Source organism: Physella acuta, unplaced genomic scaffold (assembly GCF_028476545.2).
Source record: "Physella acuta isolate Inbredline_101_S28 unplaced genomic scaffold, ASM2847654v3 ptg001383l, whole genome shotgun sequence".
Lineage (NCBI taxonomy): Eukaryota > Metazoa > Mollusca > Gastropoda > Physidae > Physella > Physella acuta.
This window is the reverse complement of record NW_026732898.1, coordinates 8,063-24,054: the sequence shown is the minus strand read 5'-3', so window position 1 is coordinate 24,054 and position 15,992 is coordinate 8,063. Positions and strand designations below refer to the sequence as shown.

Genomic DNA, 15,992 nt, shown 5'->3' with positions numbered 1-15,992 from the left:
TTCAACAATGATGCTGTTGTCGTCATTGATGGTGTTGTCACAATTAATGATGTTGGCACCAATGATAGTGTTGTCACTAATGATGGTGTCACCAATTATAGTATTATCATCATTGATGCTGTTGACACCATTGATAGTGTTGTCGTCGTTGATACTCTTGTGTTCATTGCTAGAGTAGTCGCTGTTGATGCTCTTGTCAACATTGCTAGTGTTGTCGTCGTTGTTGGTGTTGTAACCATAAAAGAAAAGCGGCTCACTTTGTCTTGTGTGTGGAATAGCAAAGATCGTCAAGAAGCGTATGAAATGGAAAAGCGTAAATAGCTCATTAAAAAAATGTCAAGGAGGGTAATACATTTCATAGGGAACGGCGTGGTCAGATGGTGGAGTATTTGGCTACTAACCCCAAGGTCTTGTGTTAGGATCTCTGTTCGGACTTTGTGACTGAATGACGTCGCCGAGCCCACTTAGCTGTGATGGATACCTCACAGATTGAGGTCAAGTAGCACATGAACTCTGCTTCATTTACCCAACGGTCTAAAGAAGAACTTTACTTCCTTTTTACATTCAGTTCGTACAAAAGCTTTTTTTCTGGAACAATTTTTTTTATTATTGTGACCTTGGGATTTAAGTAGCGGATTAACGGATTAATGATCTCTTAAAGAAGAAATGGATATATATATATATATATATATATATATATATATATATATATATATATATATATATATATATATATACATATAACATTAGATGCATATTTATTTACATCCATATATAAATATGTTGTGTTCTGATAACACGAGTAATTCTTAAAACGTCATAAAACTGTATGAAGAAGCGAAGAGGAAGGAAATGGATGTAAAGATTAACTCAAGTATTCAATGTGAAGTGAAGATCGCTCGTAGGCTACTCAGTGCACCGTTTCTCACAGCTATGGATGGAGCCCGGCTTTTGTCTGTTAGAGGTGTTTTCTTTTTTTGTTCTTTCCTTCACTCTAGCTGGGGTGTCGTCAACTATTGCAACCTGACTATCAGTAACACCGCTTCACAGGTACGCTAGAGTACGACCGCCCATATTTTATTGTTCTTACTCGCCCACCGTCTTTATCGACTCAGAGTGTTGACACATTTTTAGAATTATAACTTTAAAATTTAGAAACAAAAAAACCCAGTTATTTTCAGGAGTGTTTCCTCTGGTTTTCTTTATTAAGATCTTTCTTTGGTATTTTAAATTTGGGTTTTTTTAAAAATAAAAGTTTGGACGTTTTTATATTTAACTTTTCAAAATAAGCTTATGGATATTTTGTTCTGTTATTTATAGTCTGGAGTTGAGTGGGATTTCACTAGTTTATGTATACGGACCTACCTTACACACGGCAAGTAAAATATTCTTTTTTTTTCGTTTTATTCAATTTTTGTCAGTGCAAATATATATAACTTTTTTAAAACCTCTTTTTAAATGTAATCGTAGAAAGTACCTATACGGGGGTCGTTCTTATACTATTATATAGAACAAACATGTAACATTTTTTACCCTCTCCCGAACCCCATTGTATCCTAAAATTACATTTCTTTAGACCAGGGGTCTCCAAACTTTTCAGCCCGAGGGCCGCATTAACTATCAAATATCATTTTGGGGGCCAGAGTTTTATCCAGGCAGCTCTTCGGGATGGCGGGGCCCCTCTTCCCCCCCCCCCCTCCCCCCGAAGAGCGTCTAACCCCCTCGATAAAATAAAATATATATAGAAATATATACACATTTCAAGTGTCCCCCCTCCCGGAGAAAAAAGTGTGAAAGAAACACTGTGGGTGGTCAACAACACACTCGAGGTCCAAGTTTGCTCTAACGTTGTCCTTCACAGGTATGTTGTTTCAAATTTTGAAAGGTACTTTGATGCAAAAGTTTTGACATTAGCAAAGTCTTCCTTTCTTAACTTATATACTCTGCTCAGAACTTTCTCATAACTAGCCATCTTACTACAGTGTAATATGGTAAATCTCGCGATTCTGTTTATTGTATCTTTCAGCATGTCTATGAGCCCATGTTACCTTATTAAATTTACCATCTTCAGCAATGTTCGTAACACGGCGGGCAAAGTATTTGCACCCAAAACTACATTTTTAAATTGTTTTGAATTTTCTGGGCAAAGTTCCTCAGCCAAATCCAACAAACAGTGATTTTTCCCTGGACATCCGCGGGCCGGATGAGTAGACCTCGCGGGCCGTAGTTTGGAGACCCCTGCTTTAGACCATTACCTTTGATATTAATATTAATCGGAACCATCCCATATCCCAAAAGTATGACATATTTTGGGGCTGCAAAAACTGCAAAAAAAACCAATAAAAAAAAAAACCAACGGAATTGATATAATTTAAAAAAAAGACTCATTAAATATTTATTTTAAATATTTTATAAACACGTTTTAACAACAATTTTCATAATAATTTTTCACTAAAAAGAAGAAAATCATCGATAAACATAATAATGTACATTACTATTTAAAAAAAAAAAATAAAACAACGCAACCTAAATTTTAATAATTCACAAACAGCGACATGTTTAGGGAAAAAAAATTAATTAAAATATATAAATCCAGAAATGAAAAGACAGGTGACATTGTTGACAGTGCTCTGTACCCACACATTACCCCCATACACCACAATATGTGACTTGAAATGTTTTGACGAATCATCCTGCAAATCCAACAGAATGCCAGAAGTTTGCTCAAAGTTTCGACAGGTCTCTTCTTCCACCAGAGTTTTCCCGTAGCAAACTTTCTGTGGAGCCGCCAGGTCAATTTGTGCTGGCTGGATCCAATGAGTTTAACTTTGACATTCAGTGGAGGCTGCCCAACTCTGGTGAGTACAATGTAAGGTCTATAAGGTGTATAGGGTGAGTACAATGTTAGGTCTATGGGGTAAGCACAATGTTAGGTCTATAAGGTCTATGGGGGTAGGACAATGTTAGGTCTATAAGGTCTATAGGGTCAGTACGTTGTTAGGTCTATAGGGTGAGTACAATGTTAGGTCTATAAGGTCTATAGGGTGAGTACAATGTTAGGTCTATAAGGTCTATGGGGGTAGAACAATGTTAGGTCTATAAGGTCTATAGGGTGAGTACAATGTTAGGTCTATAAGGTCTATGGGGTGAGTATAATGTTAGGTCTATAAGGTCTATGGGGTGAGTATAATGTTAGGTCTATAGGGTGAGTACAATGTTAGGTCTATAAAGTAAGTACAATGTTAGGTCTATAAGGTAAGTACAATGTTAGGTCTATAAGGTCTATGGGGTGAGTACAATGTTAGGTCTATAGGGTGAGTACAATATTAGGTCTATAAGGTGTATAGAGTGAGTATAATGTTAGGTCTATAAGGTGTATGGGGTTAGGACAATGTTAGGTCTATATAGTAAGTACAATATTAGGTCTATAAGGTGTATAGGGTGAGATCAATGTTAGGTCTATAGGGTGAGTACACTGTTAGGTCTATGGGGTAAGGACAATGTTAGGTCTATAAGGTGTATAGGGTGAGTACAATGTTAGGTCTTTAGGGCGAGTAGGTCTATAAGATCTCTGGGGTAATGACAATGTTAGGTCTATGGGATGAGTACAATGCTAGGCCTATAAGGTCTATAGGGTGAGTACAATGGTAAGTCTTTAAGGTCTGTAGTTTGAGTACAATGTAAGGTCTTTACGGGCCGTTGGACGGGTCGTGGAGCTACTACTGTACAAACATATTTGTAAATATTGCTTTTCCAGAAGCAAACTGTTCTAACTCTAATTTAAAAAAAAAATGCTCACAACAAGTTTAGTTTACCTGTTTATTTCTATATTAAGTATTTTATGCATTGGTGTATAATATCGGTAAGAGCTATGGCCAATAATTTCTTAGCCACGACTTATTTGTGGAATCAGATATACATAGGCATATATATATATATATATATATATATATATATATATATATATATATATATATATATATATATATATATATATATATATATATATATGTGTGTATATATATATATATATATATATATATATATACACACACATTGAATATATATATATATATATATATATATATATATATATATATATATATATATAAAAGTTCTTCTTAGTATTAAGCAATAGGTTCATTAACATAAATTTTATGTTTATTAAATTACATGTATATATATATATATATATATATATATATATATATATATATATATATATATATATATATATATATATATATATATATATATATATATATATATATATATATATATATATATATATATATATATATATTTATATATATATATATATATAATCATACAATCCAATACTTCCAGCTAGCGCTCGTGCTGAGATCGAAGGATTTCTCCTTATTTGGACTACCAATCAGACAACAGATTGTAGAATTTTTCGTCTCAATGAGTCGGATTCAGTCAGGCCTATAAAGGTAGCATTGAAACAATCTTAACGAGTACTTGGTAGTTAAGTTGGGAGTTATGCCTCTTGAGGTAAAATCAGAAATGTTCCGTTTAGAAATGTATTATAAACAGTTTATAATCGGTAACATGCAGTTTTTTGTCGATAACATACAAGGTTTCCATGGCAAAATAGCACAAAACAAATTATTTCTGACAAAATATCCCATACGAAATGTCTTAAAGCCATAATATCTAAGTCTATATATCTCAGATATTTTATTCTGAGATTATTTGTCCTAATATAGCTTGTTCTGGGATAATTAGTTCTTTAGATATTTTTCAGAGACCACTTCTGCTGAGAACATTTTTCTTGAAATAATTTGTCCTGATATGACTTTTCCTTAGATATTTCGCCCTGAGATGTCTGAAATAATTTTTTATGTAATAATTTGTTCTGAGATTATTATTTTGTCCTGAAATTATTTGTTCAGAGCTAATTTATCCTGAGATCATTTTCCACCGACTAGATTAGGGGTCATTTGTGAAAATGACTTCACGATTTTTTGACGATTTTTACCTCCCCCCGCTCCCCTGCGTCCCATATCGTCACAAAAAGCAAGACCCCCCCCCCCCAAAAAAAAAACACGTTTTCTAACAATGCTTTTTTATAATGCAAAACTGTTACGTCACACCATCTGACCCCCCCTCCTGCCTCATCACACACCGTCACAAAATTACGGACACCCCACTCCCTCCCGAGTGTGACGTCATTTATGGACGACCCCTTAAGACTATTTTAATTTTTCATTTTAAAGTTCTATATACAAATAGCATGAATCGGGCACAGTTTCTTAGAAGGAAGCTGTGGCTTTGGAAAAAAAAAATGTAATTTAGAAATAACTTTTAAAATGAAATAGACTTTTGAAATGAAATACACTTTTGAATTTAAAAAGACTTTAGTGAATACACCTCTCCCATTCCTCCCCCCCCCTCCATACAGACCAAGTTCCTGTACAGACTGAGTCTCTCCCCCAAGAAAACCTATGACCTGAGGCTCTACAGTCTGCCGACACCTAGACCAGACGAACGAGATGTTCAGGGAACGTACGACCAGCTTTCTATCACAACTGAAAAAGTCGGTAAGCGAGAGAGAGATAGAAACCCTGAACTTAACTTACTTAGCCCAAAGAATGAATTACTAGCATAATTTTCATGTTACTGCTAAATAATTTTAAAAGCCTTTTTTTTTAGTCTGAAGACATCTCTAGTCTTGTAATTTGTTGGCGTTTTATGGTTTGCACATAAACTACATCGTGACAATTCAGATATTTTTTTACCACCCAACCCCTGAGTCGAGGCCCCGATTTATTATGGCGCCCAAATGTTCTCTTTTAAACAAAGTAAAATTTCACTTTAAATCTAAATTGTTTTTTGTTTTTAAAAAAATCGGAAATAGCCTAAATTACTATTTCCGATCAACGGAAGTTACTCAAAATTTAAAAGTAGGCAGAGAATTAGACATTTTACTTATATGTGAAATTTCATTTATCTGTCTGAAACAGTACTCAAGTTATAGGCTTTAGAGAAATTGAAAGTAAAAAAGTTCCACTTCCGGTTATCGGAAGTCACTAAAAAGTTGATACGGATCTACAAATTTGATATAATACTTGTATATAAAATTTCATTAACCTAGCTGTAACGTTACTCGAGTTATAGTGTTGTCAGACACACATACACACACAGACATACGGACAATATTGCAAAACTATGTTTTTCCTACTCAGGGAAAGGTGTAAAATGTCGAGATTTGCGAAAATCTCGATTTTTTTTTTTGCACAATTACAATATTTTCTCTATACTCTGTATACGAGAAAGTAAAATACGAACCGAATGTAATTGTAAAGTGGCTACTCGGAACAAGATTTTCCGGCAGAAATACGAAACTCAATAGTTAGGGTTAGGACTAGGGCTAGGGTTAGGTTTAGGGATAGGATTAGGGTTCTGCGGTTTGTTTTCAAACACACGCATGCGCAGTACCATCGAAAACATCGCCGCAAATGAAGGCAGTAGTTTCTCTCCGTTGCTCACGTGTATCCTTTACCGGCTAGAATCGGCCTCTAATTTTTATTCTGACCTTCTTTAACAGTGTCCAGCGATGAATGGTCTCCAAACGTGTCCTACAAAGTGAACCCCAACCGGACCGTGAGCTGTTGGTTTCTCTTGTCTCCGCCATACCTCGACGTCACAGAGTTCGAGTTTAGGTTGTTTAAAGCCAACCACAGCCTGACGAAAAACTACCGGAATTTCACTCGAGTCTTTAATGTAAGTACACACATTCATTGTATCGTAGAGTAGTTTCAATATGTTATACGAGTGTGAATTGTTTATTGTATTATAAGTATCACATCTATCACACGGTGTCAATGAGAAATTGTCGACTTTATAAATATTACTTTAAAACGAATTTTCCCCCCAGTCACCATCAGTATACATATGTTTCACTACATAAGCATATGTGTGTTCAAGAATAAATTAGTTATCAACAACACTGTTCCCTTCACAACCTAGCTAGACCTTAATACAACCACACCCTAGTACAACCAGACCCCCCGCCCCAATACAACTAGACCCCAATTCTAGACCCTATACAGCTAGATCGCTATAGCTCGACCTCCTCACACTAATCAGCTTGAATCTAGTTAATCTTCACTGTAAAAAAAGGAAAAAAAAAATCAGCGCACACGTCAACATTGTGTTTTTAAAAGCTTTTATTTTAACTTGCTTCCTCCTTCTATCTGTCGATATATCTGTGCTTTTGTCGTCAAGGATCGAAACTGCGGAGCAAAATTTCGATCACCTCTAACTGACCGATTCGTTTCAAACTTGGCACGTGGATCCAAATCCGATAACCATGCAATTGGACACCTTTTTAACTAAAGGGACAAAAACTAAAAAAAAACAAAAACAGCAACAAAATAAAAGCAAACAGTTGAACTCTTTATTTGCCAAGTTGAAAGCAATTTTTTTTGTCTAATCAAAAACTCTTGTCACAAAACTAGGATTTGGTTCTCTAATATTTAATTAATTTAACCACTGAATGGTGTGCGCTTGTGAAACTCTCTCGCTTAAAATCTCGTTAACCAGGAAGATATATACATTTTCGATATAAATTGTTTTTCACCATGATTCCCATTGATAACAAAAACAGGGCGGTTTTATGATTCTAGGCCTCGCCTCAAGATTTTAAAAATCTAAGAGTACACAAAATGAAACGATTATATATATATATATATATATATATATATATATATATATATATATATATATATATATATATATATATATATATATATATATATATTACCATTAACAAAATCAAATTGAGTATCAGCCTTTTTTTTGTAAACATTTTTAAACAGATTTCCACAACTGAAGAAACACTAGGTTATGTTGAGTTTCCAAATATGACGGATGACGCTTATAAGATCTGGGTAGGTATATATTAGAGACAATGACGGGTGATATATATATATATATATATATATATATATATATATATATATATATATATATATATATATATATATATATATATATATATATATATATATATATATATATTGTATCCGTTTAACTTCTGACTGTTTATAATTCAAAAGTGCAACAAAACTGAGCTTTTAAGATTTTTTTCTACCCCTTTTGCGCCCCCTCCCCCAGGGTCGGCGCCATGGCACGCCCATCCTCCCCACCCCTCCCCCTAGCTAAGCCACTGACTTAGACATGTGTGTTTTAGAGTGAAACCTCTTTGTATGTACGAAATTCTTACTGCATGTTTTATGCGGAGCTAAGGATGGGGTTTTTTTTGCTTTTATATCCAGGTGAACTGTAATTGTAATAAGAAGAAGCTATGTAAAAAAAAATGTGTCGCCACCGAGACCTATTGGTTTAATATAAGTTTAGCAGGTATGGTTGTTCTTTTTTTTTTAACTGAAGGATACATTTTAAATGGCGTTCCTTAGCCAACGATTTCACCCCTTTTATAAAACTAACTTACCATCTTAAAAACATTAAAGCCTCATTTTTTAGTTTTTTCTTTAAAAAAATATCACTACCTCATAATATTGCAATTATTTTCAGACGCCGAACTTGTGCCGAATTTTAATTATGATCAACCTGAAGCTGATGACGAGGATGATACAACCTTCTACATCTGGGGCGGGGTTACAGGGGCGGTTATTCTAATTGCTGCCGTCATCATTCTGGGCGTTGTTTTAAAGCGCTATATAGATAATCACTCGCCGAGAGGTATAATAAATAAACTATGGCTTTATATATATATATATATATATATATATATATATATATATATATATATATATATATATATATATATATATATATATATATATATATATATATATATATATATATATATATTATGTAACCCACACAAACAAAGCAGTCTTCAGCCAAATATTTTTTTTACACTTTTTTTCCCAGATTATCCTCCCTATGAAATCCTCCATTACCTCCCTTTCCAAGATAAGCTATCACATTGCTCCTGATGTATTTTCCTACCTAATAAGTTTGTAACATTAGCCTCTCACTAACACCGTGTCAACGTCATCAAATTCAGTCTCTAATGCTTGACCTGAAGAAACAACAGCAAGGTCGTTCATCTCTTTGCCGCTGTTCAATTTTTTTTTCGTAATTTAGATAGGAAATCAAGTTTTTGAATTATACATTTGCTTTACTGTAAATGTCATTTTTTACTTCCATATAGTTATGTCAATGTTCATTTGTGGAGTCGGTGTCGTCTGGTTGGTAAAGCTCATTGTTGCTGTTGTGTCGGCGTAGTATGGCCGGTAAAGCTCATTGTTGCTAAACCGAAAAAAAAACTGAGTTCGAATCCTTGGGCAGATGCGGCGCAATAGCTAGAGACAGAAACCCCTCTTGAAGAGAAAACTCCAAAAATCAAATAAAAATGCCGCCCTTTAGTTTATTTTTAAATATACAAATGCTATAGAAGCAAATTTCATAAAGAAAAGCAGACCGAAATCAGAATTAACGGCCTATTATATTGACACGTAATACTTGATGTGGTTGGAGGATATCCCGTTTAACGTTACAATGAAGGACTTAGAAGAAGAAAGAAAATGTTAATATCAAAGTTCATGCCAATCTCATGTCATGTTTCATTCCTATAAGTTCATGTTATGTTCACCAGATGATCCTATCTCGCATAAAACAAGTGGAGAAGTTCATGCATCATCAGACGGTACCTCAGAGCACACAAGAACCATCGGTAAAGTACCCTATCTGTTTCAGATAATCTTATCTTAATTCATACGTACATCATTATCATGGGTGGGAGGGGGGGGGGGGGAAGCTAGTATAAGCTGCTTTAACTAGACCTATGTTCTGTCCGACTGACCTTCCTTAGCCCCAACCTTGACCTATGTCCTGTCCAACTGACCTTCCTTTAGCCCCAACCTTGACCTATGTCCTGTCCAACTGACCCTCCTTAGCCTTAACCTTGACCCATGTAATGTCTGTCTGACCTTCCTTTAGCCCCAGCCTTGAAGAGGAAACGTCTTTACGTCATGTCCGCCGATGACCACCACCTTCATATGGAGAAGATCAAAGCACTGGTCAAGTTCCTGGAGGTACGGTGCTCTTTAGACCCACGGATCCAAATGTACGGTGCTCTCTAGACTTAAAGATCTAAATGTACGGTGCTCTCTAGACCCAAAGATCTAAATGTACGGTGCTCTCTAGACCCAAAGATCTAAATGTACGGTGCTCTTTGGACCCAAAGATCTAAATGTACGGTGCTCTCTAGATCCAAAGCTCTAAATGTACGGTGCTCTCTAGATCCAAAGATCTAAATGTACGGTGCTATCTAGACTTATAGATCTAAATGTACGGTGCTCTTTAGACCCAAAGATCTAAATGTACGGTGCTCTTTGGACCCAAAGATCTAAATGTACGGTGCTCTTTGGACCCAAAGATCTAAATGTACGGTGCTCTCTAGATCCAAAGCTCTAAATGTACGGTGCTCTCTAGATCCAAAGATCTAAATGTACGGGTTTCTCTAGATCCAAAGATCTAAATGTACGGTGCTCTCTAGACCCAAAGATCTAAATGTACGGTGCTCTCTAGACCCAAAGATCTAAATGTACGGTGCTATCTAGACTTATAGATCTAAATGTACGGTGCTCTTTAGACCCAAAGATCTAAATGTACGGTGCTCTTTAGACCCAAAGATCTAAATGTACGGTGCTCTCTAGATCCAAAGCTCTAAATGTACGGTGCTCTCTACACCCAAAGATCTAAATGTACGGTGCTCTTTAGATCCAAAGATCTAAATGTACGGTGCTCTTTAGACCCAAAGATCTAAATGTACGGTGCTCTTTAGACCCAAAGATCTAAATGTACGGTGCTCTCTAGATCCAAAGCTCTAAATGTACGGTGCTCTCTAGATCCAAAGATCTAAATGTACGGTGCTCTTTAGACCCAAAGATCTAAATGTACGGTGCTCTTTAGACCCAAAGATCTAAATGTACGGTGCTCTTTAGACCCAAAGATCTAAATGTACGGTGCTCTCTACACCCAAAGATCTAAATGTACGGTGCTCTCTATACCCAAAGATCTAAATGTACGGTGCTCTCTAGACTCAAAGATCTAAATGTACGGTGCTCTTTAGATCCAAAGACCTAAATGTACGGTGCTCTCTAGATCCAAAGATCTAAATGTACGGTGCACTCTAGACCCAAAGATCTAAATGTACGGTGCACTCTAGATCCAAAGATCTAAATGTACGGTGCTCTCTAGACCCAAAGATCTAAATGTTTAACGACTGAATACTTTAAGAGCCGAGAGGAATCCAAGGGCGGCTATTATTAAATATTATTTAATTATTAAAGAGCCAAGAAAATACTTGAACATGTTAATGACTTAAACGCAGCTGGCTCTCATGTCTTATTAATCAAGCGAGTCTTATAGGCTTGAATAAAGTAAAATATTATGGCCGAGAAAACATGGTGGTCTCCACCGTCTTACATTAACATATAAACATTCCCTTAATATAATACACGTTCTAATTTAAAGACACGCGACGTGGAACCACCTAATGGACTGAATTTATGTGTCAATCAGTTTACAGTTTGCTCCCTTGAGAGCTCATAAAATGACTCGTACATGAAAACATAGTTGATGAATGTCCTTTAATAGCACAATGATGGCATCTTCTTTAGAAGGGGGGGGGGTGTTGAGATTAATGGTAGTAAACTATAAACAAATATAACTTGATAGTGTCAAAGCTAACTCGGTCCCTAAACCAAACCCGAACTCAAAACATACCACATCACAAACTCTAATTTCACGCATTAGCACCGAATCCGAATCTGATATTGAAACAGTACTAGCTTCCTAGCACCCCTGCTTTAGGAAGATCCCATTGACGGACTTTTTGTAAAAATCGATACTTCACATGGACTTTCCTAAACCCTTCCAACCAGGTCCACTGCCACTGTGACGTCACCTACCCTCCCAACGCGGACGTTCAAGAGACCTTGACCTACGAGTGGTTCCTGCGTCAGCTGAACCAAGCGGATCACGTGATCTTCGTGGACTCGGTAGCAGCCGAGAAGCTCTTCTCCGCCCACCTGAGCCACACCCGCTACAGGGGCCGGCCCGGGGGTGACCTGTACCCCATCTACCTGCAGCACATCTTGAACCACGACCAGCTGCGGGAGGGTTTGATCTCGGTCCACTTTGATGTGGTGCGCTGCCGCACGTACCTGCCCTCCCCGTTCGTCTACAAGCTGCCGCGTCAGTTGCCGGAGCTGCTCAGGAAAATTCACGTACTCAGCAGCAAGAGTTTGGACGCTGTCGGAGTGAGTATTTGACTTCATTAATAATTTATTAGTATTAATGTAACGTTAGTAAAAAAAAAACAGTTTAAAAAAATAAACAAAAACACTGTCGATGATGACAAAGAACCATTCGTCTAAGCTTTCGTCAATATTTTCGTTGTCTTCTATAGTAAAAATGTTTAATGTCTGGCTGTTTTAACAACAGAACCTGGACCGATAGTTTAGTTTCTTCAGATCTTATCGTCGTTATGGTGCTAGTAGCATGGTAGAGTGGTTTAAAGACCGGTCTATTTCTGCTACTCCAATGCGGTTTATGGAATGCAGTGTTTGCATGGGCGTATGTGTGTTCGTCAACTATCCAAAGGAAGTGTGTTTAGTGAATGGTTGATTGTGTGTGTGTGTATGTGTGTGAATGTGTGTGTGTGTGTATTTAAGGGGCATTTATTTAAAAGTGAACATGGTTTGCTGAGCGAAGGGAGGGGAATGTACTTTTTGAAATTAAACTTTTGAAATTAAACACATCTTTAAAATGAAACAAACTTTTGAAATGAAACAAACTTTTGAAATGAAATATATTTTTGAAATGAAATTGACTTTTGAAACGAAATAGGCTTTTGAAATAAAGTTTTGAAATGAAAGATTCTTTTGAATGAAACAAACTTTTGAAATGAAACAAACTTTTGAAAGGACACAAACTTTTAAAATGAAATTATATACTTTTTAAAATGAAATAGACTGTAACAAGGAATTGATCATAGAAACGAAATAATATATCAAACACCCTAGTTTTAGACCAAGTTCATGTACAGACTGAAGGAAAATTCATTAGCCATACATCCCCATTTATTTTGTGAACACCAGAAATCAATACATAGAGGATTGCTTCCCCTTTCTTTCAGACCATCTTACCCATGAAGGCGGAGAACCTCCAATTCTTGAAGGAGGGCTCGCAACTTCTCTCCGCCATTAGAGAGGCGCGTCTCTTTGAGGCCAACAACCGTCACTGGTTCCATGAGAAATTCGGCCAGCCGACCAAACTTCTGCTACCGATGACGTCAGACGATTCTGGTGTCTTCCCGGACATCCAAACGCCACTTTCGGTTTCGACTCAGGAACTTCCGGTTCTCGTGGATTCTGAAGATTCCCAACGATATAGCCGTGTGGGCGAGGTTAACAATAACACGGAGGAGCTGAGTGTGTTCACGGTACCAACACACGTCACGGTGAACTTGAAAGGGAAGACAGCTTGGGATAGAGGTCAACCACTGCGGGTTCAACCCGAGGAAGTGCCAGAGTCCTTGTACAGCGAGCCGTCAGAAGAACCGTCTGAACGTCTTTTCATCCCACCTGTCCAGGTGTCTGAGATTAGTTCCGAGTTCAGCTCGGTTGTCAGGGCCATCAACGGCTTTGGTGATGCAGAACCTGATTACGTCAAGTTGGTATAGGAACACACGCAGGTTACAGGGTTGCGGGTCCCATCGTCCTTAATATACTGTCGGAACGCCCCTGACCTCTAAGCCCCAATTCCACTAACCCCTTAGCCCCAATACCACAGACCCCTTTGTCATATTTCTACTGATTTCTTAGCTCTAAATAAAATATTAATGACCCCATTAGCCCCAATACTTATGACCACTTAGCCCTAATTCTACTAATCTCTTAGCCCCAATATTAATGACCCCTTAGCCCTAATTCTAATGACCCATTAGCCCTAAATCTACTAACCCCTTAGCCCCAATATTAATGACCCCTTAGCTCTAATTCTAATGACCAATTAGTCTCAATATTAATGATCTCTTAGCCCCAATACCTCTAACCTCTTGGCTACAATGCCACATGCCCCTTAGCCCTATATCTACTGACCCATTAGCCCCAATATTAATGACCGCTTAGCCCCAATAACACTAGCCTCTTATGTACAATACCACTGAACCCTTAACCCCCAAACCACTGAACCCTTAGTCCTAATACATTCGACCCCCAAAAACATTCTTTAATAAGATTACTGACTTTTGTCCCAGACATCAATAGCTCTGTGTATCTTCCAGACATCATAGCCCCCCCCCCTCCCCCCAGCCACATGTCACCCACCCCTATACCGTTGCTTTGATATTCGTATCCACAAAAACACTGACTAACCCTACACAACTAACATGTCTCGTGGAAATTTAATGTGTTCATTTCTCTTAATACACCCTTTCACATGCTTTTAGTTTAGTTTTATAACATTGGCAGGGCAATTTTTTTATTGCCTTCCCGATTCTACTTCATTTTGAAGCTGGCAACATGGTCTAAATTAAACTTTTAGGTTGCTTCACTTTGAGAATTCTAATGTCTAATTCTAGTGTTAATTCATTTTCAATGTAATGCCATTTTAAAAACAATTGTGCTACTTTTATTCCAGTAGTTAAATTTTAAGTTTTAACCTTAACGACTAGCGACACTGATGAAGCTCACAACATTAAATAAAGATCACTTTAACTAAGCCGTTTAACTCCAGATCATACGATTAAAAAATTCCTTCTCAATCATAAACAACAGCTGTAACAATTTTGGGCAAGAGAGATAACTCCAAAACACACTTAACAAAACTTAACAGGAGAACCAACGCCCTTCACAGGAAGGATAACTCTTAATGAAGAGATATTCATCTACGAACAGGACGCGAAAGCGAGTTTCATTATTTTAAACTTAGATAACATGAAATCGACATTTTATTTATTCAGCACTTGGCTAAACTTTCAATGAGTCTACTTATACATCAGTTGAGTTGGTTCAGACAATGAGAATCCTAATCACCGCACTGCACGTTACGCGCACAATGATGTATTGTTGTTGACATGGTAATGGATGTAAAGACAATGGTACAAATCATGTACGTGAACGAGAGCTGATTTTAACCGTTGGTTATTTCAAAGTGTTTTCTTACTGAAGATTGAATCACCTTTTAATTACACATTTGCATTTTCAGGTTTAAAAATAAAATGTAATTAGATGTTTTGTATTAGGTATAAGTAAACCATATTAAATTAATGTAAGTACATGTCAGAAAGAAGTATGACTATTGTAAATCTGTATCGGTCCTCACAAGCCGATGGTGAAAACTGTACTACTAAAGCTAACATGGCAAGATAAAGTGACGCTTTAAATTACATGTCTAAGGCAAAAAAAAATTGAAATTCTCAAACATTATAGTTAGCTGTATAGTCTATTTATTGCTAATGTATCTAAACATGTTTTTTCTTTTGTTGTTGATAATTGAGTTGGCGTCGGGGTGGAGATCCATGCACAAATAAACATATTTACATGTATATATATATATATATATATATATATATATATATATATATATATATATATATATATATATATATATATATATATACATATATATATATATATATATAGGTATATGTAGGTATATAAATATATAGGAATAATCTTATAGATATGTACATATGTATATAGTTCCTTGACAAAAATATCTGAGAAAAAACATTTCAACCGCTAAGTATCTTAACGCACACAATCTCGGACAAAATATCTCAGGACAAAGAGTCTCATGGACAAAATATCTCGGAAAAAAATCTCAGTGCAAATACCTCTATTATTTACAATTATTATTTACAATATTTCTCGATTAAACATTTTAAATTGCTTGTTTTTATTTATTTATTCAAAAGTTGC

At 36.3% G+C, this 15,992-nt stretch overlaps 1 protein-coding gene across 1 annotated transcript; it reads left to right on the top strand.

Annotated features, from left to right (window-relative positions):
* The first annotated feature begins 852 nt into the window (after positions 1-852).
* On the top strand, positions 853-15,668 carry LOC131927209 (uncharacterized). The gene is made up of 13 exons (XM_059282945.1): positions 853-1,050; positions 1,321-1,375; positions 2,709-2,858; positions 4,348-4,457; positions 5,429-5,567; positions 6,575-6,750; positions 7,848-7,919; positions 8,307-8,391; positions 8,566-8,733; positions 9,656-9,733; positions 10,000-10,094; positions 11,949-12,326; positions 13,205-15,668. Exons 1-13 carry the CDS (start codon positions 853-855, stop codon positions 13,748-13,750), a joined length of 2,250 nt encoding a protein of 749 aa, XP_059138928.1. The 3' UTR covers positions 13,751-15,668.
* The last annotated feature ends 324 nt before the right edge of the window (positions 15,669-15,992 follow it).

Excerpts from the sequence above, each read along its gene's own strand:
- LOC131927209 (XM_059282945.1), top strand. The coding sequence starts at position 853 with ATGGATGTAAAGATTAACTCAAGTATTCAATGTGAAGTGAAGATCGCT. Across the intron at positions 2,859-4,347 it reads GTGGAGGCTGCCCAACTCTG|CTAGCGCTCGTGCTGAGATC; the intron begins GTGAGTACAATG and ends CAATACTTCCAG. Across the intron at positions 4,458-5,428 it reads ATTCAGTCAGGCCTATAAAG|ACCAAGTTCCTGTACAGACT; the intron begins GTAGCATTGAAA and ends CCCTCCATACAG.